Source organism: Miniopterus natalensis, chromosome 4 (assembly GCF_054644295.1).
Source record: "Miniopterus natalensis isolate mMinNat1 chromosome 4, mMinNat1.hap1, whole genome shotgun sequence".
Lineage (NCBI taxonomy): Eukaryota > Metazoa > Chordata > Mammalia > Chiroptera > Miniopteridae > Miniopterus > Miniopterus natalensis.
The window spans coordinates 9,945,447-9,968,618 of NC_142084.1; the positions used below are offsets into that span (position 1 = coordinate 9,945,447).

Consider the following 23,172-nt stretch of genomic DNA (forward strand, 5'->3'; position numbering starts at 1 on the left):
CTGCCTCCTGCACGCCCCCCACTGGGGACCGAGCCGCAACCCGGGCATGTGCCCTGACCGGGAATTGAACAGCGATCTCCTGGATCCTAGGTAGATGCTCAACCACTGAGCCACACCGGCCGGGCTCGATTATTTTTTAGTGTGGGGTTTAGGACCCTTTCTTCAAGCGAGGTATTGTATGGAACTCCACTCCTTAAAATAGTCAAAAGCTGAACTTGGAGTTGGAGACCACCCCAAACGATCCCCTTACACTTTTGGTGACCTCTGACTTGCCTCTACAGAACCCTGGACTCTGGGCAGCAACTTGAAAACTCGTGGTGCTGTTGGACCTCAGCTGACAGACAGGAGCTGGAAGTTCTATGATGAATACGTACGTGGGCAAACACAGTGGCCAGCCCTGGCCTGACCGAGGCAGTTGGCTTTCTCTCCCCACCAGCTGCTCTGGGTGGGAATGTGTACAGATCAGGGAGCTGAGCAGGCTCGAGGGGAGAGGAGATGTCTGCAGTGGCGGACACTGGCCCCAGCCTCCCCCACCCCCATGAGGTACTCACAAGCTCTCAATACACAAGTGGCATTCATTCCCGTAGGTGATGTAGTCAGAACCACAAACAGGCATGTATGTGATGGGGCAAGGGATGGCCACCACCGGGTACCTCTTGTAAATGCTGCAGTCCACCTGTGACAGACAGAAGGGAAATGTCCTGCCTTTCCCCTGGCCCCCATCTGGGCCTCCCCTGGCCTCTATTGTACAGGGAGTGAAACACCATCCTGGAGGCTCCAGCTCAGATCTGCTGCTGCTGCTACTTCGATTAGCACTGGTGTCACTGTGACAAATACCAGTCATACTCGCACCACTTTTCTTATGACCTCTACCTGCAGTTAACGATTCCTGGGCATTTCTAGGCCAGGTATTAAACTTGAATCTTCCATGCATTTTGTTTAATCTTCAGAACAACTGAATAGAGTATGTCCTGCTGTTACCCCTATTTACGGGAGTGAGGAATGAAGGCTTAAAAGCTAGAAAGTGGTGAGGTTGGGATTGGAATCCAGAGCCTGTACAATTAACCAAGGTCCTACCTCTTACATATTGTCCTCTCCATTAAGACTTCACCAGCCTCTCAACTGGAAGGCACCTCTTCTTTAACTCTGGAATTATTTCTAAGGCTATGGTTATTTATGTTGTATTTCTTCAAACAGCAGAGGAGATTTCTTTATCTGCATCTGCCTCCACCTTTTATCCCCCAAACATACTGACTTAATCCTACGTATATATTTGGTAATTATTTGTTGACTAAACGAGTCAGTAGGAACTGAAATGAAAATGTAATTCAATATACTCACGGTTGTTAAAGACAGACTAGCAGCTTCTGAAAGAGAGATACAGATGGAAATGTTGAAAATAGAGCAAAGTTTTGAAGTCTCATTAATTAACGTAAATTTGGTCCCATAGATTAAGACTCTCTTTCCTCTGCAGTTAGTCTCAGCACATGCCCGATCCTTATGCAAAATTCTGGCTGTTTGCTGAGGAAGTCAAATGGCCAATGGATTGGGTAAGCCCTTGCTTTAGCCAAGAGAGTTCCCGAGCTCCCTCCCTAGGTGACCGTGAGACATTTTCTGGAGCTCAGTGGGGCTTTGATAATAGTTTACAGTCAGATAGCAACAGGCAGCCTTGCGGTCACCACTGCCAAGAACCCAAAGCACCGTCTTTGACATTCTCCCCCTTCTAATTGACACGAAGGGATGTAATACAAGGTGCCAAAGGTGTTTGCAGCTTATTTCATTTTTTCAAGCATATAAAAAGTCTAATTGTTGCCTCGTGGCCTCTGGAGAATTGGGCTTTATTTCAGTCCCCTTGGACTGATTTGGGAGCCATCCGAGTCTTTCTGCGTCTTTGCACAGAGGCATAAGTAGAATCCAATAACAGGAATGGTACCCAATAGTATCTAACAACTTCCAGTGTCCTTACAAAGAAACCAGTTCATTTCTTTGTTCCTTGGATGGGAAGACACTAAACCCAAACCCTTCAACTCCATTAGGGACCTAAGAGTCTCCCTTTCCAGGCCAGGGCTGTTTCTTTTCTACGCCAATACGCTTTGCTTTTTACTCTAAACCAGTACAGATTAAATCTACAGGACCAGACACTTCTCTCAGATGCTCACCTCCCAGGAGAGGTTATTTGGAAAAACAAGCTTAATGGTTGAACACTATCCACCCTGCCTCACCTGAGCTGCTGCAGAAGAAGGTCACCAGGCAGAGCAGAAGGAGACCTCCAGCGATCTTCATGGTGGAGGTGGCTGCGATGCAGAGGCCGCTCACAACAGCCGCATCGGCCAGGCAGAGGAAAGGGCCATGTTTATACGGCCATGCCTGGCTTCTCCACCTTTCCTATGACGTCATGCAGAGTCAATGCTGGCTTTGAGAAGCTGTCAACGCACAATGTCACGCCCTGGGTGGGGCTGCAGTCCTTGTCACTTAATTGCTACTTCCTACCTGACCAACACATTAGTTATTTGAAGTGAGAATTCCTCTTCTCTGTCCTAGAGGCGGGGACTGTTAGAATTCTAAACCTCATGTAATAGAAGAACGTAAGCGGAGGCTGCTTGGCCTAGTTATGAAATAAGCGAAAATATCAAAGTTTCTTTAGTTCACAAATAGTTTATTTTAGATAAAAAATAGAGGATATGAAACCCAGATTAGATAGATTATACTGATGTTTCTATTTTGGCTTCTGGGAAACTGTGGTTTTATTTTTGAGGCAATAAACCTATGAGGCAAGGTGGGACCTAGTGAAAGGAATAGTGACTAGCATCTATGAAGTCTGAAGAAGTGTTGACATTTTCTAGCTGTGCCATCCTGGGTAAGTCATTTATGTGCTGTGAGCCTGCAGCTGCCAGGAACACTGGTTATGCTGTGGTAACATATAACTGCAAGATGTATGCAGCTTAGAACAATATATATTTTTTAATCAAGCTCAACAGTTAAGGTGGTCAGCGGATGGTGCTGCATTGTCCTCAATGGGTCAGTGTCAGGAGGGCAGAGTTGTCACTATTTGGAATGTTGTTTGCTGTCAAGGTGAAGTGAAGATGTGTTCTTGAGGATCTCCCTTTTCAGCCCAGAGGTGGCACCACTGTCGCTTTCCCTCGCCACCATGTGGCCTGGCCCAACCATAGAGGATATGGAGTGTGATCTTACCTTGCTCCTGGTCAACCAGGTGGGAGAGAACTGAAATAGTTGGCAAAGGACACAGAAACTGTCCCAGAACTTTAGCTCCATCCCACGTTCAGTGGGGACTATTGCTTCACATAATTGGCGTCGTTTACATGAAAAATCTGTTCTAAAGTGCAGTGCATGTAACTGTAATTGTGATAATGATGATGATGATTACTGATGAGCCAAGAGTCTCTGCTAAGGGTTCCTGACATTAGCTTGTAAATTGCATTGTGCAGGCACAAGGGGCCAAGTGGTTGTTGTTTGTCTACTGAGTTTAAGGACATATGTGTGAAAACCTGGGGAAGGCAGTTGACTCTCCTCCACCAGTGCCCTGCCTGCAGGTTTATTTTAGTACATTCTGAAACACAGTGTCTACAAAATATTATAAGCTAATAATAAATGACATTGCATGACTCCCTTAAATGTTGATTCTTACATCTGTTTGGGGATCAATATAATTTGGTAGTTAAGAATATGGCCATGGAGTCCAGTGGATTTTATTTGAAATCTTGTTTTCAATAAATGTTGACTTTGTGACTTTGAGTATATAGGTTGAGCTCAGGATATTTTAGTTTTTCATCTGTGACAGAGAAATAATATTTACCTCACAGAGTGGTTTTGAGGGTTAAATGAGGTTATGTGTGTAATCTCGTGTGTGTGTGTGTGCTTGTATCAGAGTGCCAAGATCATAATCAGAACTTGATATACAGTACTTAATTATATGGAATGTGAGTTTCATGACAACTCATTGAGGAAGGAATTTTTATGACCCTAATTTTACCAGTGAGTAAGTTGAGGCTCAGAGGATTTAAGTAATCTCACCCAAGATCAAGATATGAATTAGTGGAGAAGACTGCATTGAGTTCAGTCCTGGAAAGAAGCGAAGCAATTGCTCTAATAAAAAGCTTTAATTATAAGTTTTATTTCTATAAACTTGCAACGAAGATGAATACTGAGGAAAGGCCATTCTGAGGAAGGTGAATACTGAGGAAAGGCCATTCTGAGGAAGGTGAATACTGAGGAAAGGCCATTCTGTTGCAAGACAAGGTGTCTTTGCTGCAGTTTGAAAACACGATTTTAACAAAGAGCATGGGACCAAAGGATGACCAGGGTAAAGTGGAAAGATACGGTTACAATATTTTTTTTAGATGTTCAGTAGTAAAGGGGCAGAGGGAGATGGAAGAAGCTGGAGCTTCAGGGGGTCCAGGGTAGACTGCGCATGTGTTCGAGCCAAAGGGAAGAGCTTGAAGACATGCGAGGGCGGGTGGCCAGTTAGGGGAGTGCAGAAAAGCAAGAATAGTGCTGAAAGCATGGATCGAAGCACCGGACTCTGATACAAGGGACAGAGACGACTAGGTGGATGTAAGGAGACGTTCTGCAAGCGAGAGAGTGGAGGGTGCTGGGTGCACCCTCCAGCTGTTCCACCCTGACATTGACTCTGGCAGTGGAAGAGCCGGGTGGGTCTGGAAGCTGGGGAAGCGTGGAGACGGCCTGGCGCAGACATGGGTGAGGGCAGGTCAGAGAGTCCACAGGGATGTAAAGAGGAGCGGCCACCAGACCAAACCAGCACTAGACGTTAGCAGGCCCGGGCAGTACCATGCCGAATACTTCTCCCCAGATACGTTGACACTGAGTGAGAAATGGCAAAAAGGGACTTCACGGACAGGGAGTGTGTCCATCAGAGACTTGAGGGGGAGCCATAAAGACTGTGGCCAGCTTGGGAGAGAGTCAAGTGTTTAAGGAGATTCTGGTGCATTATGCAAGATGAGAGCAGTTAAGGGTGTAGAGGTCAAGGTTCGGGCCATGCGTGACCTTAGTAGGTGTGGGAAATATGAACAATTGTGTGTGGAGGCAGTGGCTAGTGGGCAAACTTTCAGATGAGTTTCTCAGGGGTGGGGCTGAGATACTGACCCTCAGGGTGTATTCGAACATCAAGTGGATGAAGAATGGGTGGAGACCAAGGTCTCTGGATTTAAAAAGGTGAGGAAGGGTGAGGTCAAATGATCAGGGGTGAATTGCTTTGGGGCTTGGCAGCTGTTCACATGGAGAGAAAAATTTCAAGCTGCACAGTGAGCCACACAGTATGGAGGGTCCTTTGGGAGTGGAAGGTGAGGCCTGTACGTAAATGAAGAAACCAAAGAAAACCCCTCTCCATTTTATGCCATGGGCAGTTTTTCCTCCTTATATTCTCGCAAGGGGCAGAAACGGAGGCCTTGTCAGAGGGCATCACTGTGACAGTGGTTTCTCTCCAGGGAAGGCGGGATAGAAAGAAAAGCATAATAATAAAAACACAAACATGAAAGAAGAGAAAAGTTTGAGAGCGATGGATCCCTAATTTCTTCCTCAGTGGATTTGGGATGCCACAGGGAAGAGAAAGGCGACCCGTTACAAGGTTAGAGAAGGGTGAGATAATCAAATTGGAGCTCGGGTCTATTAGCTGGAGGGAAACAGGGAAACCAGCGCCACAGCTGGGCAGTAATCCAAGTACAGAATAATGGCTGTTGCAGGAAGTGAAATTTAGAGTAAGAAAATGGACCATATGTTAGGCACTTACCATGTGCTAGAGCTGTGCTACACTGCTGTGTGCATCACCTCATTTAAGGTTTACAATAATCTTACGAGATACATGTGGTTGTTCGCCCTGTTACTTAGCTAAGGCAGCAAAGACTTAGAGAAGTGGCCAGTTTAAAGTAGGAGCCAGTGCTTTTAATTGCTCTGATGTATTGGCCTTACATTTACATCTCCGAGGTACATTTGCAGACACAGTGAACACGAGTGACAGGAGTGAAACTGGCAGAAACAGAGCAGTCAAGAAGGACAGCTGATGTTTCCAGGGAGGCAGAGGGAGCCGAGCACTGGGTCAGAGTGCATGGTGTTTTCACCTGTGAGCATCGCCTGGAAAGAGAGAGGGTCCCAGTGGGGAGAGGGGATGATTCTTTCCCTGTCCCCTCACCCTGATCTATCGAAGGTGCCATGTGTGACAATCCCTTCTCCATGTTGTGCTTTCTGCTTCCAGAACATCTAGTGAGATTAGCTCCAAGTTTTCCAGTTAAGAATACCTCCTTGGAACACTAATATGTAAAAATGATGAAAGAGGCTGAGGATTGGGGGTGAGTGGCAAGAAGTTGGAACTCTCCTATGGGCTTCTGCTTTTCCCTCCAAACTGCTGCACCAACCCACCCCCAACCCCCATGCTCCTTCCTTCCTGGCATCCAGCACGGGCTCCATTCAGCACTCTGGAGGCCTGCTGGTGACAGTTTAAAATCGGTGGCCTCAATTTGGCTGGACTAGTTCTAGCCTTTTGTCTGTTCTTTCCCCTCCCCTCCCCGCCCCCCCCCCCCCCGTGATGTCTTCACACTTCAGCTCCTTTCTTTTCTTCTCTTTTTCAGTTTTTATTTTTTGATATAGCCCTCACTGTGATCATGCCTCTGTGTGCACTGAGGCACAGTGACATTTGCATTTGATCTTGTGTCTAGCAGGACTTTGTTCCTTGCCTCTCGTGGGAACAGGAAATTAGCACATGCAGAAATAGTATGTTTTGGTTCTTTGAATGGCTGAAATAGTTCCAATCATAGAGCTATTGAATGAATGGTAATGATTATTTTTTTTTCCTATTGGTTCATGTTATTCCTAGATGGCTTCACACTATCTGGGTCTAGACCACACACACACACACACAAACCTCCCAGCCCCTATTAGTAAAATCATGTCTATTGAGCTCACTGCTGAAGGGAACACCTATAATCCCAGAGTCAGACAACATTAACAAATATATTTGTCTGCTAAGGCAACCAAAACAAAATACCAAAGAATGGGTGATTTAAACACCAGAAATTAATTTTCTCACAGTTCTAGAAGTTGGAAGTTCAAGATCAAGGTGTTGGCTTGTAGGCAACCATCTTCTCACTGTGTCCTCACATGGCCTTTGCTCTGTGTGCAAGACCCCTGGTGTCTCTTCCTTTTCTAGTAAGGATGAAAGTCCTTTTAGATTAGGGCCCCACCTTTATGACTTCATTTAACCTTAATTACCTCTGTAAAATCACTATTTCTAAACACAGTCAAACTAGGGATTGGGTCTTCAACACATGAATTGGGGGAGACACGATGCAATCTATACATTCTGACATCTGCACCCCCACTTCCAAATTCATGTCCTTCTTACACACAGAGAATCATAGACCTTTAATCTTTAAGACACCAGGATTCCATGAAAAGTTAACTAGTATTTCCTGACTAAAGGATTCTCTGGTCAGCCAGATTTGGGAAACCCTGAATACTCTATTTCATTTTGGGGATTTATTAAAGGCTCTATTAAATCTTTTGCAACACAGAAATTTTTTTTCACTTTGTTTAACTCAATTTTCCCCAAACTTACTTAGCCACAGTTTACTTATTATTTTACAGAACAGTTAATAACGTCTAAAGGGATGCCAGTGTTTTCTTGGACATTAAGAGAGAGGGATTCACTCCAGTTTTCCATAACACCATGATGTCTAATATATAGACTCATTACCAAGTAAGATTATTGCATTTTTTAGTCTGCTTGGACTACTCAGAAGTTTTTGGTTTTGTGGGTTGTTTTCTTTCCTCCCCATATTCAAAAGAACCCCATCTCTACATGGCTTCCTTACATTTTAATTCTCTACAAGGGAGCCCAGTGGAACAAGTCTGCTCTCTCTTTCTAAGTGGATCTCTTCAGATATGTAAAGGCAGCTCTGGAGTGCCTAGGAAGGTCTTTTTCTCTAGATGATGTAGGTCAGCTTCTTTAATATCGCCTTCACAGTGTGTAATCCTGCAAGTCCTCCCTGCCCTGACATATTAACATGGCATTACTGAGCAGCGGTGAAACCGCAGCAACCATGGACTTCACCACTTCTCTCCTCTGTTCCAGGCAGTGTTATCCTCCCAGCAGGTTCACGGTAAACAAGACAGACAAGGATTCTACTCCTTGGAACTTACTTTCTTGTAGAGTAAAAAGAGTAAATAACCAAATGATATAATATAATGATTTCATGTGTTGACAAGTATTTAAAACAAAATCTATAGAGAATGACGTGGAAATGGGAAACAAATTAGATCGCGTGATCAGAGATGATGTAGTTGGACACCCAAACGATGAGAAGCAGCCAGTCTAGAGATTCCATTTTATCCAATTCCTGTATTACCCAAAATGGATGTTTTTTTTCCTTAAAACATTCAACTTATAAATCAGACGAGCTCTAGCCAGTGTCTTCTGTGATTAGGGTAAATGTACTGAATTCTTTGCAAGATTGGATTTGAAATTTTTCTTTCTTAAATTGCCTTTTCTCCATGTTTCTTCTTATTTCCATTACAAGCTTTTCTTACAGTGATTTTAATTAGAGTCTGTGTCTAGAAGTTTATGGTCTCAAACATTCATTTAGTGTCTATTTATTGAACGTCTATGATGTACCTCACTTGTTATTATCTGACCTTGTTTTGGTCATTGTAGTCACAGCATTCATTACTACCTGCCATCGCCTGTTCCTCTTTCCATATATTATTCATCTCTCATCACTAGAATGCAGGTTCCACAAGAACAGGATCTTGCCTGTCTTGTTTGGTTGCTTATACCAGCACCTGGCACAATGTATTGCACAGAGCAGGGACTGTTCAATAACTACTTGCTAAAGGAACAAAGAGTCCTTAGACAAAAGGCAGAGGAACACAGAATTCATCCAGCATTTGGGAGAAACAATCTGTTCCACATCAGGGAATTAAAAAAGAAATAAAGCTTACTTCACTAGAACTTAAAATAATTCAACCATTTTAGGTTGAATTTAAACTTTAATAAGAAGAACAAATTGTGAAGCGTTTAACACACTCTCCTCTACTTTTTCCCCAAATGACTCAGAATCATCTTTAAGTTGAAACCACTCTGTTGCCTGACCGAGCAAGGGCCCCTTTACAGAGTTGCCTTCAGTGGCAAAGGCCACCAGGGAAATGTACCCAGTACAGTTGACGAGAACCTCTACCTACTTCCCTGCTGCTGACACCATCATGTCATCAATGGGAGGAACCTATCAATCCTAGTAGCGTCCAAACGTAACCTAAAACAGGATTTATCAGCTGATCAAAAGGCTTTACTCATTAAGGTCGTGCCTAAATACCTTAAGATGCCTGTTACCTAAATGTAGCATTTCCAGATCATACAGAACAAAATAACAGAAACAGGACTTGAAGAGAAATGACTGAAGTAAATGATTGGAGAAAAGAGATTTGAGTATGTATTGAGTAGAAGACAAAATATTCATCTTCTACTGTTAATTGTGAGTAAACTTCCTCTGTTTTATCATGAAAGGCTCTGATGGTTGAAAGCACGATGAATGTAGATTTTGATTCAAGGCAAGCAGTGCTTCCTGACAACCAGACTCCTTCACAGCGTTGTTCATACTTTATCGGGCAGTGAATTTCCCAGCAGTGTGAAATCCAGGCAGATGCTAGCCCATCAGGAATATTGTGGGAGAAGTCAGAGGTTGTGTATATGATCTCTGAGTCCTTAATCCAACTCAGAAAGCCAATGACTACCTGAATTAGGCTCTCAGTCAATGCATTTTGGGTTTTATTGACTTCACTTTACCCAGGTTTGATGTAATAACAAGGACAAAATAGTATACATAGCAATGCTAATTATATAAGTGTTATACAGCCTTTATTATCCAAGTTAAAATTCTCATTGTAGAGATAAAACAAGTTAGCCCAGAGAGGTTACCTTCCCAATGTTGCTTCTTCAGTAGCCTCATTACCTGCATTTTCAATTCTGCTAATTGTTGCAGGAATGGAGGGATTCAGTTTGGAAAATAGCTCTCACCATGCTGATGGGGATGTAAAATGGTACAGTCACTATGGAAACAGCACAGAAGTTCCTTTAAAAATTAAGAACAGAACTACCATATTATCCAGCAACCCTTGTTCTGGGTATCTAATCTAAAAAAGTGGAGAACATGTATTTGTAAAGATATATGCACCCTTATGTTCATTGCAGTATTATTTGCAGTGGCCAAGACATGGAAACAACCCGTGCCCTTCCTTAGATGACTGGATAAAGAAGATGTGGGACATATGCAGATGGAACACTACTCAGCCATAAAACAAGATGAAATACTGACATCCCCAACAACATGGATGGAGCTTGAGAATATCATGCTGAGCAAAATAAGTCAGACAGAAAGTCAAAAACCATAGGATTTCACTCATATGTGGGATGTAAAACTGAGAACAACCAATGGACAAACAAAAACTCGTCGACACAGGGAAAGAGTGGAGGTAAAAATGGGTACAGGGGGTCAAACATATGGTGACGGAAGGAGACTTGACTTTGGGTGGTGAACACACAGTGCAATATACAGGTGATGTTATACATTTTACACTTGAAAGCTGCATAATTTTATTAACCAGTGTCACCCCAATAAATGTAGTAAAATTGAAAATGAAAATAGTCCTGAAATGTAGACGTGCGTTAGAATCACCTGGAGAATTAACACAGAACACACAAGCCCGTGCTCACTAAAATAGGGTAGGCCTGGGCCTGTCCACAAAGACTCGCACAAACCCAAGGAAGGGGGAAGCTGTAGGAGGAGGAGGGCCCCTCTTGCCAGCGGAAGTAGAGGGCACTTTAGCTGGAAAGGTGATGGGGAAAGGAGAGTTGTATGCCCTCTTCTGGAAGCTGCTGGTTAAATCAAGAGCTCGTTAGACTAAGGTAGAAGAGACTGACATCTAGTGGCAACACAGCACACAGAAAACTAAGGCTTTTTCCACTGTTCATTTCCCCAGCCTGAAATGTAAAAATGAATTCATCTCCCTGTATTAGTCAAGATTTTTCAGTTTAAGTGACACATTATAAATAGCATTAGGGGAAAAAGGAGCTTATTGACCAATGTAATAGTAATGATGAAATGGAGTAAGAATTGGGTATGCTGAAATCAGGGGGTCAAATGATATCAAAGCTCTGTCTCAAGCATGCCTGGCCCCCAAAACTCTTGGCTACCCTCCTCCCTCCTATTAGCATGTGGGATTTTTTTCTCCCCTAATGCAGGTGGGCTTCACTCATGAATATGGGGTAGAAAGTCTCTAACTTCTAGCTGTGTGTATGTGTGTGGGGGGATATTTCCTCTTTTGCTCCTGTCTTTAAGTGAGATTAGTGGGGCAGGGCCGGACCTTGCAGATAAGCCTGCAATCTGCAAAAAAATTAATTCTGGAGACTGTTAGGTAAGCCCACCTGATAACAGACCTTAGACCCAAGCACAACGAAAGCTGACTTTAAACAACCAGCACTCAGGCATGAACACTGACCACTTCTTTTATTACAATGTTTATTTGTAATAAATCCAGTATTTGTGCTCCATTAGTTTAATTTGTTCCCGATTTCATTACAAATGTGGGTACAGGCATGTTATTTATTATACGTCCTCAAATTCCTGAAGAAGTGATTTTCAGAATTAAGCAGGAAAAAGAATAAATAAATGGAGCGCTCCGTTACTAACATTTTCCATATTTAAGAAATTTAATACGAGAACCGAATTCCCTAAAGAGAAGAGAAAAACAGATTACTATCGCAGGGCAAGTGGGCATATTGTTCCACAATCTCTTATCTTCCTGCCGAGGTCTTCTCCGTTCCCGCTCAGCACCACCACCGCCTGCTAGTTTCCCCTCCCTGTCGCCAGGATTCAAAGTGTTCTGTGACATTTTTCAACAGAGCATCTTTCGTCCCCTCACCCACTCCCTATTTCGATACCTTTCCATTCAACATAGCAATGCCACATTTCTCTGCCAAGAAGTAAAAAATAACTAGCAATAATGTGATGCATAACTCACATAGCTCACACTCCCTGCTCAGATTCTCACCAGGCTTCCATGCGCCTGGAATACAGCCTCTCCCCCTTACTAATATTGATGTTTTCCAGAAGTTAGCCTCTGCCTAACTTCCATCCTTGTGTATTCTTGCTGTCTGAATACATAATATTCCTTTCAACACAACTTCTCTTTATTTTCCTAAAGACATTGCAAATTGTATCAACTCCGAATGTTTTCTCCAGCAATGAGCCCTGTGTAACCTGCCTATTCTATTTTCTTTTGCACTTGTTCTTGTTAATCTTCAGCCCAGGACAATTTTTTCCCCCCATTGATTTCTAGACTGAGTGCAAGGGAGGGAGGGGGAGAGAGACGGAGAGAGAAACCTCGGTGGGAGAGAGACACATGGATTAGTTGGCTCCTGCATGTGCCCAGGCCGGGCCTGGCGACCGAACCCGCAAACCAGGCATATGCACTTGACTGGGAATCTAACCCGCACCCTGTCTGTCTACAAGCTGATGCTCTAACCACTCAGGACACCAGCCAGGGATGCATGTTTTTGTTCTTGTAAAGCCTTTAACTTTTTCTTCTTTTGAGAGACTCCCCACCCTAATCCCTGCATCAAGCTCACCTTTAATATCTATCTGCTTGCGTGGATCAGGGTTATAAACGGAGCTGCTTGAAGGAGCCAAGCTGGTGAGATGAGTAAGTGAAGAGGGCCCCCTTCCCTTCCGTGGAGAGAGTGGTTCTCTAGCTGCCTGCGATGCCCGAGCTCCATGCGGATGGGCGGCTTCTCTGAAGCAACTGCTGCTTAATTCCAACGTGCAAACCCCTGGCTCACTATTAGTATAATGTTTGACTTTTCAAAATTAAGTCGTTCATCTGTATTTTCAGGTAAAGTTTGATTTCTGAAACGCTGTCAACCAATCTAAAACTTTCTAAAATACTGTTTTGGTTGAATAAAGCCACTGTTGTTCTGAGTTTTCCTATGCATGTATTCTTTTTGCTAAATAAAACACAAACTTCTGAAGGGTCTAGCATCTGTTTTATACAATTCTCCATTTTCTTGGTAGCTATGATCGGGGCCCTACACTGAATAGGTTTGGGGGCCTGTAAGGATAGTGACAATAATTCTGTATCAATTCTAGCGAAGACTTGCACTCCTCAGTTTTCTTTTCTGAAAGGATTTATGCTATTCACACATGGTGGGTCTCTCTCAGGATTGTGAGTCCAATTTACCAGGATTTTTCTTGAAAGTACTGCTAAAAGCAGAGTTGTGGGAATTACTCCCCTCCTTCCATCATTCATCCATCTTTCTTTGAAACCAATGATAGAAGCTTGGCTCATTCACATTGTTCAGTTCCTAGCCTTTTCCTCTAAAGGACATTTCAATTGTCCTGTGAGTTTAGCGTTTGCTCTGAAGATGAGCACACTTCTCCTTGCTGGACTCGCTTCTAAGCCCGTTCCCTTGGGCGCTCAGCAGTAGTCCTCATGGGATGGGGACATGATGCTGGAAGCCAATGTGGATTCTTTTCAAAGGAAGGTGTGCATGAAAGGGTTAATTAACTCCCAGACTTGGGATGCGCACATTAGTCCCAGGGAAATAACTTAAAAACCCTTGTTATATCATGTCCCATAAGAGTGTCTTTGTAACCCAGGGTCATAGGCCATGCTGGATAGTTTATGCTCAGGTGAATGCCTGTGGTCCTGGGCCACTCTGCAGCCATTCGACCTCTTTTTGGGGGGGAGGAAGGCTGGAGACTAAGTAGTCGTCAGTCATGCAGGTGCTGCATGCCTTGGCGACTGGCCCCCAATATATAATCCGGACACCAAGACTTTGGTGAGCTTCCCAGGTTGGGAGTGCTATTTATCTATTGTCACACATCGTAGCTGGGAGAATTCGCTCTGCTGTGGGAACCCACTGGGAGAGGACCACTGGAAGCTTGTACCTGACCTCTCCCAGAGTCCACCCTGTGAGCTTTCTGCTTTTGCTGCTTTTAACCTGTATCCTTTCACTGTAATGAACCGCTTCCATGTGTATAACAGCTTTTCTGAGTTCTGTGAGGCCCCCTAGTAAATCATCAGACCTGCAGGAGGTCTTGGGGACTCCCAACACAGAAGATCTCATAGTCATGGAGAGATACTGACAAGACACAGAGCTGGTTTGTAAAAACAATTTCTAATGGAGTTGAACTGAATCACAAGGGAAATTATTAATTTTTAATCTAAATTTCCTATTGAATTTATTTGAAAGTCAACAAATTATTATTAAAAGTCAACTGTCAATTTTTACCACATAACTACTTCGTTACTCATATGTATATTTTCACCTGTATCTGTGTCTGCATCTGAATCCATTTATATCTACCAAACACCAATTATAGGTGTTAGTCATAGGTATGTCAATGTGGGTTGTTACAGATAACCAAGTAATTTTTAAAAATTGGATTTCTATTGCCCTAACTGGTGTGTCTCAGTGGTTAGAGCATCAGCCTGAGCACCGAAGAGTTACGGGTTTGATTCCTAGTCAAGGCCATGTGCCTCGGTTGCAGGTTTGATCCTTGGCCATGGTTGGGGCTCGTGCAGAAGGCAACCAATAGATGCATCTCTCTCACATTGATGTTTCTCTCTCTCTTTCCCCTGCCTTCCACTCTCTCTCTCTCAAAAAAATTTGCATTTCTATTCAAGTTTGAATATAGACTATGTACTAAAATCTCTAAGCAATTCAATGAAAAATCATGTAAGAGTTTCTTTTTTTATTGAGTCAACTTTGAATGTTCACTACATTTTTTAAAAAAGAAATCACTATATATGTAGTCTGTCTGCAATCTTTTGTGAATATGGTGGCTGTTGAAAAAAAATCCCATACATTAGTAAATCCAGTTCCTTGGCTAAGATTACTTAACATTTCCTCAAAGAAACAGAGAGAAAAAATAATGACATTTTAACTTGAACTTACCACTGAGCAAGACAAAAGAAACACTCATTCTGGAAAGAATTGCCACTTGTAGTACAAACCGTGGCAAATATCTGAGGGCATTCTGGTTCCTGTGGTATATAACTGGAATCCACCGGGAAGTACAGTTCACATGGGGGCTGCAAATATAGAATATCATATAGATAACAACGGATAGATCCCCCCCATTTATTCCTGTCCTGCCACTACTGCCTCACATAGAAATGACATCAAATATTACTAGTTGGTTGATCTTTTTTAAGGATTTTTTCTGCTCTGGGCTTTGGTGAGGTAGGATTTTTTTTCTGACTGCAAGTGTCTTCACCCATCCCATCATCTCTTCAAGTATGAGCATTATAACATTTCAGCTTCAATCCAAACGCAAAGTTTTCATTTAACCTCAGAGTCCCAATGCCAGAAACTCACTATAAGGAGTATGTGAACTAGAGGACAGGGTGAGGGCCTGTCAGAAAGACTCAGATACAGAGAGAGAGCAGGCTGATGGTTTCCAGAGGGGAGGGGGGAGGGTTTGGGGGGACCTGGGTAAAAGGGATTAAGAAGGACAAATCGGTGGTTACAAAACAGTCACAGGATGTAAAGTTCATCATAGGGAACATAGTCAATAATAGTCTAATAACTATGCACGGTGCCGGTGGGTACTTGAAACATCAGAGTGATCAGGTTGTAAATTATATGGTTGTATAACCACTCTGCTGTGCACCCGAAACTAATATAAAATAATACTGAATGTCAACTGTAATTAAAAAAAAAGATTTAGGGCTCATATTGAGACGGAGAATAAATCTTGTATATACCACTGCTTAACCCTGTGACCTCGAACAAGTGACAGGTATGGTTTCATTTAAAGCTCAGAGGTATATTTTCCTATTATCATGAACTACCTGAGAGTAAGTCTAAGACTGAAGAGGTCAAGATGCATGTCCGAGGTCACACAGAAAGCTGTCTATTCTACTCTACCACTGTGAAGTTTTAGGTCTCTCGTGTCAAGAGAGTGGTCAGATTAGAATCAGAATTGAGAACTGAGAAATTTAAATTTACCGGAGGCCATTTAGCGGGGTCCTGTGGTTTCAGTCCTGCAAATAAAGACACAATAGGTTAAAGAAAAAATCGTTTTCCATGGTTTCACCTATGGAAGCTACTAACTGAGTGAAGAAACATAACTTACTTACTCATTTACACAAAATTCTACAACAGAATTCGTGAGTGGCAACTACTTTATCTATTTATTTATTTGTTCTTTGATTTTTCACAGTCCTGGCTTCATTTGTAAATTTGCTGTGCCACTGAGAAAAAAGTAAAAAGCCTTCAGGGTTTTTGCATACTGTGCAAAACATGTTATTTTCGTTACTCGACTTGGCTTTTGTTGACTGCAGTTTCCTTTTCACTACAATGGGATAGGTATGCGCATTTCAAAGACAGCAATAAAAGGTCAACGTGACACCGTAAAGAAAGTACTAGGCCTACTTCCTCCCAAGAGGCTGAACTAAAGGTGACAGGGAATAGAAAACTCAGGTGTCCCTTGGCAACAGGGTGAATGAGGGACACGGTGAACTGGTTCGGGTGAGGGGTGCCCGCGTTGCCTGGGGACAGAGGATGACCCGCTGGCCGTGGGAGAGTGAAATAAAGACCTGCTGTAGTCCTGCTCTTCTTTATCTTTCAGCACCCGATGAGGGTATTTAAAACATCCAAGAATAAGTGTTTCCAAGGAGAGTATTATGCTAAGCGAAATAAGTCAAACAGGACAGGACAAGAACCTGAGTTTACTCACATGTGGGCTATCGAACAACGAAAGAACAGAGGGAAACACACTCAACAGGCATCGATCTATAGCATGCTGTTGATTATGTAAGAAAGTGGGAGGAGTAACAAAATGTACACATATGTATTCACTTGAGCCAAAGGAAACACTGAGAAGATAAAGTAGAAACTAATGAGACTGGGTACAAATAGGATGATCCTATGCGTACAACTGGTGCACCTCCGGCGGGACTGCAGAAGGAAAAGGGTATGGAGGCAATGATGCCTTTGAACCTAAACTTTAGTTCATTTTTTTTTTTTTTTCACTTATGTTCAAACTAACTTTGAATTGCCCCTCTGATTTCCCTTGGCCTGAGAGTTATGCAGAGGCATGCTGCTTAGCTTTCAGATAGTGGTGTTTCTAATAATGATGCCCAATTGATGCCAATTTGCATGATCAAGCCCAAAGGCCTGTGTTTCAGCCAAACATGTTCCACCTAGTCATATTACTCTTTTTCTTCCCTAAAACTCAAAGAAAATCAGATGTCCCTCTCCCAAGACCACACATTTGCTTACCTGAAAAAACATTAGGTGCCCAAGTGGAAAACAGCAGGAAAAATAGTATCACGCGAGGAAGGGCAGCCATGCGATCTCACCTAATGTCCTGCGTGGGCGAGGCCTGTGAAAATGCTCGAGAGTTCATTCCTGAGCCTGGAGCAGCTGGCTTTACAAACGGAGCAAACCCCCCACCCTGAGGGCGAGCCATTGCCACACCCTTGGCCACGGTCGTCACGCCCAGGCCTGGTCTCCTCCCAGAAGGCCCTTGGCAAGTGGATAGAGGTGAAGAGACCTTACCTGAGTAAGGCTGCTGGCAAATGTTAGCCTGCGGCGGCCGCTCCGGGTCACGGCTGGCGTGGGCAGGGTTGCTGCGGCCAGGAACGCCTGAGGCTCCTTCCGCGCCTGTTCCTCCTGCCTGCTCCGAGGCTTCACGCTCCAGCAGGCCGGCCAGGGCTTCTTATAGAGGGAAGGGCACATAGTGACAGAGCCGCGCCTGCTTACTGATTATTCACGCTACTAACTCTAGAGAGGAGGCTTTCTTGCAGACCCTGGGAATCTGGGGGATGTGCTGCACGAAGAACAGGGCTGTAAAAAGAAATACATTTTAAAAGCGGACCGAGGACAGGACATGCTTTGACTTGGTTGCTGTGCCTGGACCCTGACCCCTCTCTGGGAGTTTGTCTCAGGGACACTGACCGTCCTCCGGGCCCGGAGCGGGCTGAGCTGTTTGTAACATCGTAGATTAGCCGCCCAGTTATCAGACTCCAGGTTCCTGAAGGCCAGGCCGCAGGCCCTACGCCCCCTTTCCCCAGAGCAGAATTTCCAGGGTGACCAGCTGGTTTTCCCATATTGCCGGGGTTATTGGAATAAACGCTCAGACATGACTCAATCCTGTCTCTGCTTAATTTGGCTCCGGTAGTGACAGGCGGCCTCTTACCCGGTGTGGCCAGTATCAGTTGTGGATCATAAGAACACGAAGAACTTGCATCCTAAATATCTGATGACATTTGCAAATCAGATTACCTACCACCTTCCAGATGACGCGATGAATTTTCCTGCTGAATTCAACACTGGTTCCAGTCTGCGCCATCTCCTTGCTCCCCCGCAGATCACTCGGTCTATCCTGCTTTTCAGAAGGTTTACCTGCTTTATCTTTCTAGGATATGATTTCTGACATTAGCCTGGGACACTCCGGCACCACAACTAATATTCTGGGACTCTGCGGTCCTGCCATCACCGCCTGAGCCCTCTAGGCTACTAAAGGAGCCTCTTATTTAATGTCATGTTGCCTCCTAGGTCATCCATCTCCAGATCATTTCTTTTCACTCAATTTTTTCAACTATCTGACCTCCCCTCCCCTATCTTACTTTTTTTTTTTAAATGTTTTTATTGATTTCAGAGAGAGGAAGGGAGAGGGAGAGAGATAGAAACCTCAATGATGAGAGAGAGTCATTGATTGGCTGCCTCCTGCACGCCCCCTACAGGGCATCGAGCCTGAAACCTGGGCAGGGGAATCGAACCATGACCTCCTGGTTCATAGGTCGATGCTCAACTGCTGAGCCACACCAGCCGGGCCTCCTCTACCTTACTTAGTGTAGAAAAACTTCACCTCTTCTTTACTGATGAGGGAAGCCTCAGGATGAACAGCCCCATTTTTTTCTGCCTTTGCCTTATAATTCTGGAAATTTTTTTCATGTACCTTATTTTTTATTTTATCTTCTGCATATCAATTTCTCTAGAAATTTCTTCAAGCCAGTACCTGGTTATGGGGTTGACATTTCTTATCACATTTATTCCTTACCATGAGGTTTATACCACCCTGAAACTTGTAGAGAAGAGAAAGAAAATGAAGCTTATACTTCATTGATGACACTAACTGGCTAGTAATGAAGCTAGTAAAGGGCAGAGATGGGATTCACACACACGTTTAACTCCAAAGCCCATGTCCGCTTATTTTCTCTACGTTTCCTCTCATTTTGGGGAACAAACTTCCCTTCCTTTAGCTTATTAGCCATCAGTCTTCCTGGGCCAATACACCACGAATGTCTTCTGTGAAGCCCTATGCTTTTCTTGGCTAGCATCTTTGATTTTTGCTTCTTTCCAAAGCCAGTACTTTTAATCTCTCTACAATACTGCCTCCTAGATAATTTGGTTGTATGCTCTATGAAGGAAGAGACCCAATCTATACCCAATTTTAACCTTGTAAATACAGTGCATTGCAAATTTTTTAATCACTTGATAGGTATTCAGAAATATGTACGAAAGGAAGAAACAAAGGAATCCATTCATCTTTTTTTTTTTTTTTTACTGTTGTTGTATATTCTTGAAAATGTGTTTTTACCAATTTATTGGCTTGAATTTTGTCCTTTTGAGATGCTTCTTGTTTGTGAATGGCCTACAGCTTAGGAATCTTAAGAAAAACCTGAAGACCCTCCTAGTCACCCCTTGTCATCCCTGGCTGTGGCCAGAGGAAGAGGCTGGGGTCCCACCATCAGGATTCCCACCTTAGAGGCAGTTTTCATGGGTGGCTCCACCACTGCTGCTGGTGCTGCTGCTGAGGGTGGTGAGGGAGCCCCGAGAGCCATGCTGGAGGGCTAGGCTGGAGGTGGCAGTCCTTGACTCTAGGCTGCCTGGGGGAATGGTCATTCATCTTCGCATCATCAGGGTGCTGGAAGGAGAAGAGAGATAGAAATTGAAAACCTATTTGAAAAAATAATGACAGAAAACTTCCCTCACCTGGTGAATAAAATAGGCTTAAAGTCCAGGAAGCACAGAGAGTCCCAAACAAGAGGAACCCAAAGAGGCCCACAGCAAGACACATCATAATGAAAATGCCAAAGGTTAAAGACAAAGAGAGAATCTTAAAAGCAGCAAGAGAAAGACAGTTAGTTACCTACAAGGGAGCACCCATACGACTGTCAGCTGATTTCTCAACAGATACTTTGCAGGCCAGAAGGGAGTGGCAAGAAGTATTCAAAGTGATGAAAACAAGGACCTACAACCAAGATGACTCTACCCAGCAAAGCTATCATTTAGAATTGAAGGTCAGATAAAGAACTTCTCAGACAAGGAAACGCTAAAGGAGTTCATCACCACCAAACCAGTTTTGTACGAAATGTTGAAGGGTCTTCTTTAGGAAGAAGAAGAAAAAAGATAAAAAATTAAACAATAAAGTGGCAATAAATACTTATCTATCAACAAGTGAATCTGAAAACAAAATAAATGAACAAGCAGAACAGAAACAGGCTCATATACAGAGAACGTTTTGATGGTTGCCAGGTGGGAGGAGGGTTGGGGGTGTGTGTGAAAAACGTGAAGGGATTAAGAAGTACAAATGGGTAGTTACAGAATAGTCATCTGCATGTAAAGTGCAGCACAGGGAGTCTAGTCAATAATATTCTAGTAACTATGCATCGTGACAGATGGGTACCAGATTTATCTAGATGACCACTTAGTAAATTATATAATGTCTAATCCCTGAGGAGTAGACCTGAAACTAATATAATATTGTATGTCAACTGTAATCGAACGATAAAAAACAATTTAAAAGAAAGAAAAAAATTTTAAGTGATACCAATCAATAAAGGGCGGGGGGAAAGACAAGAAAAATAAATAAAATAACGTATTCTGTTGTCTCTGAGAGGTTTGAGATTCTCTGTCTTAAAGTTTCTTCTTAAGGTGGGATTATCAACAAAAACCCACATGGAAATAGAAAGCAAGTGTTCACAATAAAGAGAATGGCCCCAAAGGCCTGAGTCTTAAGAGGCAGATTTTCCTGGGGGAAGATTGAAAAATGCTCCTGAGGTGCAGTCTAAGCAGTAGATGTCTGCTGCCCATCTGGAGACAAAGATACGAGGAGGGAAAATAGGTAGAGGGTAGGCAGGGCGACAGGCAAAGGGGGGAGTGTGGCTGGAAAGTGAGGGACCTTCCAAGGTTTCTTTTTTTAGTAAACCTGTTTCCCAAGTATCAGCTGATCTCTGGGATACAGCATCCCCATCACTATATCGTGATTGTCTAACTGCTATGCTACACACCTGAAACTAATACAAAATGATCTTTAATGCAAACTGTAATAAACTTAAGAAAAACTACTTACCACAGGTAAACAAACACCAAAGTAATCTGAAGGAGGAAAGAGTTAAGTCCACGTATAAAAGGACATCACTTGGATAAGAATGTTCTTTTCTGCAAAAGGGAAGCATTTCTATGGAAACTTCCCAGCTATTTTCTCCTGTTAAAAGCAGAGTCCTCATCTGACATTTTACTTATATGAAAGCCCAGAAACGTTTGAAATTATTTTATGGTTGGACTCATGTTGTCAAGACCAAATATCATGAAGGAAGGCATTTGGAAAGTTTTATAATTTGAGAAGCATGAGCAAACATGTAATGGGTGACAAGTAAAACGGCCTTTCAAATAAAAGAGTCTTAAGAAGAAACCATCAGGTACCTGAGAAGGAAGATTAGTGAAACCCTGTCTTTGGGATTCTGATGAGGCCAATCAATTAAAAATAAATTGATATGGCTGAGAAATCGTCATTTTAATCCTTATGTTGATTTTCTTATGTCATCGTAATCCTTCTCTGCCACAGATTTCCCACGCAAATTTGAGAACATTTCTTTTGTATGAAAAACATAATAGACTGTCCACAGTATGCTTTTTTTTTCTGCCATAGCAAAATTTTATGTGTTAAGAATTGCTTATTGAAAGACATGAAAATTTTACATAGGCTTCAATTCCAGTCTCATTTAATTGCTTTAAGAAATGATAGAATTATGTGAAAATATTGAGGAAAGTTGAGCTTTCAAAAAATCCCCAGAAATAAAGACAAATTAAAAGTTACTGAAGTAGGAAGCAACCCATCACAGTTTCTATTTTTTTTCTTAATAATAAGTTTAATTATAAGTTTTCTCGGTGACTTTTAGAAGGAAATAAAAAAATGGAAAAAACGACAGAGTTTTTGAGAATGAACACTTGATCTGAGCAGATGTGCACGCACGCGCGTGTGAGGGGCTGGGCGGGGGGAGTGTGCTCACTCGGCCCAGTCGGTGTAAAGGCAACTGGCCCTGACTGCGATGCTGCGAGAGACTTGCTGCCCCCACCCCCCTCCAGGCCGCCTACACCAGCTCCGGACCTCCTCCAATTTGTGGGGTATGGATGGTGGGCAGAGATTCCCAAGGGAGAAAACAGTCACCACCTTATATGCCACTGAATAGCCAATTTCTTAACACGTTTCCTTGGGACAGAACCCATGTTTTGCTGACATGACCAGGAACCTCTTTTCCATAAGGCTGGAGTTCAGTCCTGTGTGACAAGCATTTGCTTTAACAAAGGTCATTTTTCCCCAGAGTAAAATGTGAGAAAAGCGTATAGTTACACCCTAGATGGTGTCATTTTCAAAAAACTACCACCTCCCTACATCTCAGTTTCACGCATCTAACTCTCTGACAAGCGCTTCCTATATTTCCAGCTCACTTCCCTACTATGTCAAACCCAATGATGTTCTGATCCTACCTGTATCTCAAAAATATTGATTTTTAGCCCGGCCGGTGTGGCTGAGTGGTTGAGCATCGACCTAGGATCCAGGAGGTCGAGGTCCGATTCCTGGTCAGGGCACATGCCCGGGTTGCAGGCTCGATCCCCAGAGGGGGGCGTGCAGGAGGCAGCCGATCAGTGACTCTCTCATCATTGATGTTTCTCTCTCCCTCTCCCTTCCTCTCTGTGAAATCAATAAAGATATATATATTTTTAAAAAATTGATCTTTCCACTTTTTCACTGCCCCTCTCTAATTCATGTCTTCGCTTCCATCTTTATCAGTTTCACTTTCATGGCCAATCATTTTAACTACCGCCATGTACATACGAGCGCACAACTCATCTTT

At 43.2% G+C, this 23,172-nt stretch overlaps 2 protein-coding genes and 1 long non-coding RNA gene across 3 annotated transcripts in view; 1 reads left to right on the plus strand and 2 right to left on the minus strand.

The window, feature by feature from the left end:
* LOC148093180 (uncharacterized) overlaps positions 1–10,781 on the plus strand; it is a 39,360-nt gene extending 28,579 nt beyond the window's left edge. The window contains exon 3 of the long non-coding RNA XR_015714359.1: positions 10,226–10,781. This is a non-coding gene — a long non-coding RNA (uncharacterized LOC148093180). The remainder of the gene's footprint in view (positions 1–10,225) is intronic.
* Positions 548–2,283, minus strand: SPINK7 (serine peptidase inhibitor Kazal type 7). Its single transcript, XM_016217379.2, has 3 exons — positions 2,223–2,283; positions 1,342–1,367; positions 548–676 (listed from the first exon to the last, which is right to left on the minus strand). Exons 1-3 carry the CDS (start codon positions 2,281–2,283, stop codon positions 548–550), a joined length of 216 nt encoding a protein of 71 aa, XP_016072865.2.
* Positions 10,782–11,552: 771 nt separating the features above from the next.
* SPINK13 (serine peptidase inhibitor Kazal type 13) lies at positions 11,553–17,384 on the minus strand. The gene is made up of 4 exons (XM_016217378.2): positions 17,309–17,384; positions 16,034–16,068; positions 14,978–15,114; positions 11,553–11,752 (listed from the first exon to the last, which is right to left on the minus strand). Exons 1-4 carry the CDS (start codon positions 17,376–17,378, stop codon positions 11,707–11,709), a joined length of 288 nt encoding a protein of 95 aa, XP_016072864.2. The 5' UTR covers positions 17,379–17,384; the 3' UTR covers positions 11,553–11,706.
* Positions 17,385–23,172: the final 5,788 nt, after the last annotated feature.